The sequence below is a fragment of the Platalea leucorodia genome (assembly GCF_965183815.1).
Source record: "Platalea leucorodia genome assembly, chromosome: 2".
In the NCBI taxonomy this organism is placed as follows: Eukaryota; Metazoa; Chordata; class Aves; order Pelecaniformes; family Threskiornithidae; genus Platalea; species Platalea leucorodia.
Window position 1 is genome coordinate 96,229,614 of NC_138824.1, and position 9,575 is coordinate 96,239,188.

The 9,575-nt window shown below is 40.2% G+C and overlaps 1 protein-coding gene across 2 annotated transcripts in view; it reads left to right on the top strand.

Moving 5' to 3' along the window:
* The window catches only part of HSF2BP (heat shock transcription factor 2 binding protein), a gene marked incomplete at both ends in the record, with an annotated part of 34,412 nt that extends 25,669 nt beyond the window's left edge, over nt 1-8,743 (top strand). For both annotated transcript variants that reach the window (XM_082333377.1, XM_082333378.1), the window contains one exon: nt 8,535-8,743. In XM_082333377.1, coding sequence (XP_082189503.1) covers nt 8,535-8,743 — 209 coding nt within the window. The remainder of the gene's footprint in view (nt 1-8,534) is intronic.
* Nucleotides 8,744-9,575: the final 832 nt, after the last annotated feature.

Consider the following 9,575-nt stretch of genomic DNA (forward strand, 5'->3'; position numbering starts at 1 on the left):
AACAAAAAGGGCAAATAGCTAGAGGGAGAAGATGCGCATTTCCCATAACATTTTTGGCACTGTATGTAATATTCCATTAATATAAATTTTATGGATGGTAGAATTAAAAATAGGGAACAGAGAAATTTGATGAAGTGGATTAAAAAAAGCCACCTGTATTTTCACATGCCAAGTTTAAAAGAAACCCTGAGGGGAAACTATGCATCAGTTCACTACCATTTAACAAAAGAAAATGTAACTGTGTTCTGACACATTTTGGGGAAAGAAGCCAACCTCTGTCACAACACTCGCCCGTGACAAAAGTGACCCTTTCTACAGCTGAAGAGAGGCCTTGTGCTCGAAGAGGATTTGGGCTTGCAGGGCTTGAGTGCTATTCCCAGCTTTGCCTTTGGCCAGTGCAGGACTTCAAGGACGTCAAGGATGTCTGTTGCCACTGTCAGGTACATGAGTGACATCAAGGCTCTGTTCTTTTGGAGGCTTCAAATCCCTGCGTAGGAGCCAGCAGAGATTGACGTTGCCAGTGCGCGTTGGACTTGGCTGGCAGCTGTGTGCACAGCTTGTAAGGGACAGTAAGGACAGAGCCATGACACTGTCCTGCCTATGAACTGCTCCGAGAGTTACTCTGTGTTGGCTTTCTCAAGTTTTTGTGGCCTGTCCATGAGAAGATTTTGGTGCGCAGTTCATAGGAGTGGGGAGGTTAGTCATCCCGGCACTCTGTGCTGCTATGCAAAACCCTGCTAAAATACAACTAGTAAATACTAACAGCAGCTGAAGTGAGAGAGGTTGCATCTGCTTTTTCCAAGGAATTAATTTGATATTGAAGTTTTGGAAAAGCTTTGATTTGAGCTGGTAAACTGGAAGGTACTTGTATTGCTCACAGTTCCCTCAACTATTTTACAGAAAATGTAGGTACTCGTGCTTTTGAACAAATAATTTTTTGCTTTGCAATGCCATAGGCTTTCTCTTCTGAGATCTCGGAAAATTAAGTAATCCTTGCAAGACTGTTGGAAAACACCAGTTTTATAGGGTTTTTTTAATACAGTTTGAGGAAAAAAATGTATTCTCAGAGAACACCACATACATGATCCTTTGTTCTGTTGTGCTTAGAAATTTAACATATGTTAGTCCAGATTTTTCTTTTACTTTATGTTTGGCTAATATATACGTAAGCTGTTGTTCTAGCAAAAAAAAAAAAAAAAAACAAACACCAAACCAAACCAAAAAACAAAAAAACCCCCCAAAAAACCAAAAACGCAGTGCAAAACACCCTGAAAAACCCAATCTAACTGTGAGTTCCCAAATGTGCCCTTCTAAGTGTTGTGATAAAACAAAGCAGCTAATCATTTGATGCAGTTTGTTGTTTGAAGAAGGCTCCTAGGTCACATAAGAGGATGAAATGGGGCTCAGGTATAATTAATTTGCAGCTGCTAATGGAAATAAGAAATGGAAAGGCTACTCTGCATTTTGAAAGTGTTAATTGTATCTCGCTGGGTTGTAGAAGGAAGGACAGGCATGGCTAATTCTTTCACTTTTTGATAATAAATGTCTCCAGTTACAGCAAAGGAGGAGGATTCTCAGATAGACCACATCTGCCGGTTCAGATTTCTGACTTCAGAGGAAGTCTGCTTACTGTCAAGGGAGAGGGCTGACTAGTTTGTATATAAGATGAGAGGTCAGATCCAAGACCTGATCTTGTTCCCGTCATTTTGTACGAGATCTCTGTAGTTTTCTCTACATTTAGTCTATTTCTAAATGTTTCAACTTGCAAAACTCAGTAGCTTCCTCCCACTCTTGCTCCTCTCCTGTTTCCGTGGCGAGCATCTTCAGCTTCTGCTAGCCATGATTCAGCTTATAAACACCTGGAGCTGCTGCAGCATAAGGTCTTAACAGTTTTTTCCATGCAAGAGAGTAGAGCACTACACTCTGCTGGCAGGGCATCCTGTATATGCTGCCTTCCTGCAGGAAGCCTCTTCAAAGAGTGTTTTGATTAAGGCTTATGAGATGATTCAGCTTTCCATAGTTCTGTAAGCTTTTATCAGCATTCCCGCTAAGAGAGGCCCCAGAAATCATCGTCTGACTTTTTTTTTTTTTTTTTTTTTTTTTTTTATTTTCAGAGAATCATCCTGTTTGCTTTTCCTTCGTCAATCCACAAGTGTCTGTGACCTCAGCCTATACATCAAGGCCATTTTTCTCCCACTGGCTTGTACACAGCCGATAAACCCCTCAAGTTCCTTCTCTGAATTCTCAGTCTCTTCCCAGTCTTGTCCCCCGAAGAAGAATGTCCTTCCCATTAAGCGAGCAAAAAATTAACTTGGTTTTCTTTATTTCCCTTTGTTGTATCCGAAGCAAAGAGCGATTTGATTGAGGTTGTCTAGCAGGCTTTGTGAAGAGACAGAAATATGCCTTGACACTGAATACACGGATTGGAAGAGAAAGGAGGAAAAATCTGATAAAGATTTCTAGTGGAGTAAGAACGTTAACAGCAAACTGGGTTTGTCTGTCCTACTGTCTGGAAAATTTGGATGAGCTGGTATGACTTCACACTCGCTAACAAGAATTCTTAATAGCTCTTTCTGCTGGAGGCTATACTGATAATAGGAGAAAAACAAATGTTTGACACACTTTTCAAAGGTAATGCAGATCTGTGTAGTTATAGCACTTTATGAGGTGGGCTATTTTTTTCTTTTTTTTCCACCTTTTTAACCATAATCTAAAAGATGTGCACCCTTTAATAAGCAACACTGATCACTGAAGAATATACTCTGATAGCTTATGTAGCTGTTGTATTCTTGTGTAGGTATCAGCTGTGCCTACCTATATCTTCCCAGCCTGGTGCCAGCATAAAACACGTGAATGATGACTCAGATTTCTGTCCGTGGAGCAGCTTGTGGGATCAGTAGAGTTCTCTTCTTGTGGAGCACCATTTGTTTGCAGAGCAGCTGTTCCCATCTTGGAGAAAATAGGCAGCTTTAGTTTCCTCTATCAGCTGCTGTCCCTGTGTTGATGTCTTGGCTAAGGGTTTCGCATAACTTTCAGATTTAAAGAAGCCCCGTGCTCAGCCATAGAAAAAGAAGTTATATAAGTTTGGGTAGAAATCTACCTGAGATTTGTCAATATTTTTTCTGGTGCTTTACAACTATAGATGCAATAAGCCTTTCATTCTGTAATTCCCAAAGAGGTAGACTAGGCCTTTTCTCTGCCAAGGATCTTTTGAAGAATAAGAAGATGCAGTCAGCTCAGGTATTAATAATAAAGACTAGATTTATGTTTTTCATTTCTGATTATATAGAACATCTACCAACAAATGGGTGCTGGAGAAAAAGGGTCTAGGCTCTTCTGTGTTTTTTTTTTTTTGTTGTTGTTGTTTGTTTGATTTTTTTTTTTCTTTTACTATCCTATATCTTTGTTTTGGTTTCCCCCACTTTTCTTTTCTTTGAATGCAGTTAAAAAAATTGCTTTCCTTGGATACATGAGAAAGCGTGGAATTCAGAGAGAGTATGTCAGTGACATTTCTCATCTATAGCTGGGAAATTGCTCCAGGTACTTCATTAAACAAAAGACAAGAGAAGTATGACTAATTTTAGATCTTGCCCTTCAGTTTCCTCCACCACAGTTCCACATGGAAACCGAACCTTGTTTATCCAAATTCTTTGCAAATGACGGCCTCTATTGTACATGCCTCTATGAAGCACATTCTCATTTTGCTAATGCTGTCTGCAACCTTCAACATTTGCTTTTCATGACTAACCCTGAAGGTTTCTAATGCCTTGCTTTTCTGTCTGAATTTGTTATGGCTGTGAGAGTTTTTGAAAATTCATGTTATTTGCATGGCAGCATGTTATTTAAAAGACATCTGGACAAGCAGAACCTCCTTATTTATAAATTGATGTCTGTATTAAACGAGATTTTGGTTTGTAAATCAAAATCTCAGTTACCAGTCTTTCGAGTGCTCAACAGTTTCATACTCTTCAGACTATGAAACCTTGAAAAGAGGATTTCCCTTCTTGCCCTTTAAGACCACATCCATTTTTTTAATGCAAAGATGTCAGCTCTGATGTGGAAAGTCCCTGAACCACAGTCAGCCGAGAGGCTGGAAGAGTGGCTGGGGGAAGTCTCACTGAACGCTTGCCTTTTTCCATACTCTTCTCTAAGCAGCTGCTGCAAACGATGCTTGCCCAGATGGAGCTCCTTCTTGACTAGGTCCTCGCCCTGCCTAACAGCCAACTGACGTTCTCCTGAGGAGCACAGTGTTTCTCCTTTTGTGAATATACGTCAGAGACCTTAACTCTGGTAAATCCACCTGTCACTGTAAAGCATTGGTTTGTTCTTACATTGTTACTCTCATTCAGTAGCTACTGTGGGAATCCTCAGAAGCCCAAGCTAGGATTGATGGGAGCTGGACAACGTATCTAACAGCTCACCCACAAATCTATCAGCTGCAGAGCGACGTCTGTGCAAGCACCTTTTCACTTGCAGCCCCTAAGTAGCAGTCAGGCAAATTGGGACCGAATTTCTGATTCGATCTGGACCTTGGGAGTCTCTCTCAAGGATTTCCCTGATAAAAGCTTGACAAGCATGGGTCTGTAGCAGAGCAGGGAATTCTGGTTAGCTGAACTCCATGTGAAAGCAGCCACCTGGCCAGGGAGGAGACTGAAGCAAACCCAGCTGTTATACAAGATCTGGGGCAAATATGTTGCAGAGAGCAAGTGTATTTCTGTCTGTAGGAATTGCAGCAGCAAAGCTCAGTCTTTTTTTATGCCATGGTGCTCTCCCTGCTCTTTCCGCACATAGCATCTTTACTGCAACACTACTTGTCTCCTCGGACCTATCAGCATTATGAAAATGTCTGGAAAACTTTCTGCTGCTGCAGATACTGGCTCAGCTCCGCCAGCGTTGGCAATGCAGAGAGACCTTACGTGGGGCGAGCTGTGGCCCTGGCTCTCTCTGTTAGACATGCTATGAACGTAGGTAGTCTGACGGGTTCATAAAAAGGGAAGGGGGAGTGGCAGGTCACCCCTTCATGCTAGAATCAGACAGTAATTGAACTGAATGACATTTACGACAGTGGTGGGAAGCTTTGGAAATACTGCTCTTGTACATAGACATGGCTGTAAACAGCTTGCTGGTAATAAATCTTGCATTCAGGTGGCCAGGGAATGGTATGGGCATGAGTAAATTGAGTTCACACAACTCAGAGCCAATTGTAGATAAGCTGTTTAGCATTGATGTAATGCAATTACTTAAACCCTGCTGTAGGGAACAGTTCATCTGAGAGCATAGTGCTAATGACAGATGTGACTAAAATCTGTCCATGTTATCAGTTGCTTTTTTCAGTGACTGAAAGCCAGTGACATCAAACGGTAGTGCTGGCAGCTAGCAGAACGTCAGCAAACTCCAGCAGTTTCAACACCTTGTTAAAATTGCATCAGCATTTTATGATGGTGGTAGGCTTATGCTATGCTTGTGATCCCCGACTGAGGCAAGCAGCTTGATTTCTTCCCCTATTCCCCAGAAATAATGATTGTAGTTTTGAAATTTTAGTTGAGATGTGTGTGCATTTGTTGGGAGGATATGATGCAGTGATTTGATTACAGTTAAAGGATTTTTTTTGATCCTGTACAAACAAAATGTTACTCAGCTAGTGTAGAAATGACTGAATCTGGAAGCTATTGAAATAAATATAATGCTGAATAATGAAGATTCCTTACATTTCTTCTGAGTATTCTTTAGACATTTTTTTTTCTAAAAACCCTAATGATATTGGAGAGACAAGAGGAAGACTTCCAGGGTATTTTTTTTAAATCCTCTTAGAAAACAGGATTATCCGTAATAAGTAGTATTCTCAAAACCGCATGTAATCCTAAGGGAGTATATTTTAAGGCATATGTATTTATTGAACTCGAAGCATCTCAAAATACGTGCAAAACAATGGCAATCAGAGGTTAAATGCGTATTAAGTCATCTTCTGGTGGAGGATCATTTCCTTCCTTTGCTGTATGCCCGAGTGCCTAATCTGTTCTTCATTTGAGTGACTCAAGCTGTTGAGCTTCCCTGGCTGCTGCTGGAGATTCTTCCTAGAACCTCTTTGCTCTTACTGGAAAATGTTCTTGCTCGTCAAGCTGGAAATCATTTTCTGATCTCCTGCAGATCCTAATTTTGTTAGCTCCCCTGCTAAAGCTTCTTCCTTGATCAATTCTTTACTTTCTACGGCCTTTAAACACTTGCAAATAATAGTAACATAGATGCCTGTAACAATATTAATAACAAAGCACTTTTCATTCAGGGATTTAAAACATCTTACATATATGAAGCTTCACAGCAGTACTGCAAGCCATTAAAAGTATTAATGGCTTTATTTCACGAAGAAATAATGTCACACAGAGGAAGACTGTAATGAACTACATAGATTTCACTCCCAAAAGCTTCTTTCTTCTTGCCTATTTGGGCTATGGTTTGTTGCTCCTATTTCCCGTGAATAAACATAGAATACTATTAAGTACAGAGAAAAGGGGCAGGTGATATGTGCAGAGTTTGAAGATTATATCTGGCAAAAAGAATAGGAATTAAAACAAACCTCTGGCAGGCATGAAGATAAAAATGAAAGGAATGGGAGGACAAATTCTAGGCTTTTAGTCATATTTTGATTAGGTCAGAATAAATCTGAAAACTAAAACTTGCACCCAGGTTTTTTCAAAATGATTCACTGAAGTGTTGCTGCCCAAGAAACTGGACATAAAGTCTTGCTGTTTGTGAGGCTAGTTGCAGCATTTCTCCATTAGTTATGACTGCTCATCACTCAGAAAACTGCACCTGCAGGTACTGCTGGAGATGATGATGGAAAGAGACTCCTTAGAGCCTTCAGCCCAGGTGGCAGCAATAGGAGTGGCTGTGCTGTGGGTAAGGCCACTTCTGCAGGGGGTGCAGCACTAATCATTGTTTTTTTAAAATGCTGATTTGAATGTCTAAGGTTGTGCAGTATGCCCAATAGCCAAGATTCTCATTGCACAGAAAATCAGAAAATGCATGTTATTGTTTGGTTTTGGGCAATTCCTGTGTCCCCAGATTATACCCCACTCTGCTCGTTTCCCAGGAGAAAGGCAGGTCTTTTCTACCACACCTTCTTCTCTATTTAAAGTGAAAACCTCTTAAGAACGGAATTCTGCTATCTCATTTATGATGGAAAATGGAGGAAGGGAGAGAGAGTGCCTGGCTTCTGGGTGTAGATCAAATGTAGATGTTTAATATTGTACTTCAGCCATGTGCTAGTGGGAATTACTTAAAAACTCCTGTCTTGACAGTCAGTTTCATGCTTAAAGCCATAGTCTTCTTCACTGTCCATCACATTCCGTTTTCTCCCCTGGGTGCTTTCAGCATTTCCCCTTATGCTTTAATGAATAATTCTCCTTAGTCCTTTTTCGGGTCACTGGTGTTAGGTATTAAATAAGCCAGGAAAGGAAAGAACTTGCCTCAGCCTACCAAATGCTTCCTTCAAACTCAGTACAGTGAGGTTTATCGCTGCACTGCATTTATGCTCCTTCAGTGAGATTTTGGTCTCTGTGGTGATTTTGCATGCAAAGTGATCTGAATTAATTTTTCTCAACATTTCTGCACAACGCTTTATCAAAAGCGTGCTGAAGACTAGGTTTGCTAATGACAAACACATAAAAAACGCATGGCACGTGGAACAAATAACTACTTCAGCCATAAAAATATATTCTACATTTTCATTTGGAATATGCAGAATAGAGAAGTGCAGAAATGGGGCTTTCTACCAGATGCTTTTGGTAAAGCTATAAACAACTAAATGCAAATGGACTGTTGTGAACGATTAAAATATAATGCTCCTAATTTTTCAGTAATTAAAAATGCATCCCGTGTTCTTAACAGTAGAGTTATTTTATGTCTTCCTAGCTTAAGTCAGTCAAAGGTCTTTGCTACATTCTCTGACGCATTCCTAAGCAGCAGTGCTTAGCTTCAGTACCCATTTCAATTTTGTGTAGACTGAATTAAACACTTGGAAGGTTGATATATGGTTACCAGAAGGTTTTATAAAGATTAATATTTTATTGAGCTTTGAAGAAATCTGAAGGCTTGTATAAAAAGAAATTAAAGAAAGCCTGGTGATTTACTGCAGATTTGATTAGTTGGTCTGTTTGTTTTTTAAGTCTGAATAGTCATGGGATACAGCTTGTTTTGCTCTTAAATCAGATTGCGTCCAACAGTACATCTTGGCTACTGACTGGATAAATTCAAGTTGATAAATTCTGTGATTTATAGCATTTTCAGCATTTGAAAAGCAAGAGAAAGGTTCTTGCTTATCTCTCCCTCCCAAACACTGCTGAGGGCAAAGATGATGTTTTCAGGTTTCTTCTAGAGCCAACCAGCCAGCCCCAAATGGCAGCTGTGAATTCTGAAACTTCAGTTATTCCCTGTCTGCCTGGTGGGTCATGAGGAATGGCACTGTAGAGCTTTAATGCTACTTTTTTGGACGCATTTCTAATAAGCCCTGGATTTTTTCCTCCCCCCCCTTTTAGACCCGGATACAGAAGTTTGTCTTCATGCTCTGCGTCTCCTCCAGTCTGTGATTCTGGAGCCAGAAGTATTAGCCAAGTCAGCCTCTGAGATGCGTGATACTTTGCCATTTCAGCGTATCATTGCACTGTCAAAGAGCCGCAATGCGGATCTGCAAGCACTTGCAAAAGAACTACTTGAAGATCTTAAAATACTTGAGTATGAAGCATAGAAGAGCTCTATGACACCAACTGCTTACGTCTTTCCTATATTTTTATGCTGCAAGAGTTGTTGGAGATGGGCTTGACTGAAAAAACCTCTGCCTAAGTTCCTCTGACAAAATCCTTTTCGGAAATTACGTAACCCAACTAAAATAATACTTGGGAAAACGTGTTGGGTTTTAGCTGCCCAAATATAATCTTGGGTGATCTGGAAGAGATGGGGCAGACTTAATTTCTTTGAGCAGGATTTTGTTGGTAACAGGTTTCCAAAGTGATCCAGGTTATGTTGTCTATTTACCGTATATAGGGAGTAGGGTAGTCATCTCATTCATTGATGATATATAGTTTATTGCAGTGGTAAATAATCCTTTTGGTCCATCCTTAAGAATTATTGTATTGTGAGGAAAACTTTGTTGCTTTTCATAACTCTTCTGTGTCAGAATGTGTCCCAAGTTCCAGTTTTATTGTTGTTATTTCTCACCTCTCTTTTTCTATTCTAATAAAAGAAATTCTGTAGCATGTAATGGATTCTGCTTTCAAAATTTGCATTCAGATTCACTCGAACTGCAAGTCGACCCAGTCTGTGGCTGCCAGGCATACTAGAAACTGAGCCATTGTTTTTTCAAAAGCCCTGAAAAAAGGAAATGAATTACTGTTGTCCGCGGTACCTGGTTGTGCGCTGAAGAGGCTGAAATGAACTGCGGCTCTGTCGTGAGCAGCATTGCATTCCCTCACAACTGTGGTGCTTGTTAGAGCTTCTCTGTACAGCTTGCTTACCTCAGTGGTAAATACAAACATTTGTGTGCTTTGTATTGGTAGAATTTACATGTTTTTTAGAAAAAA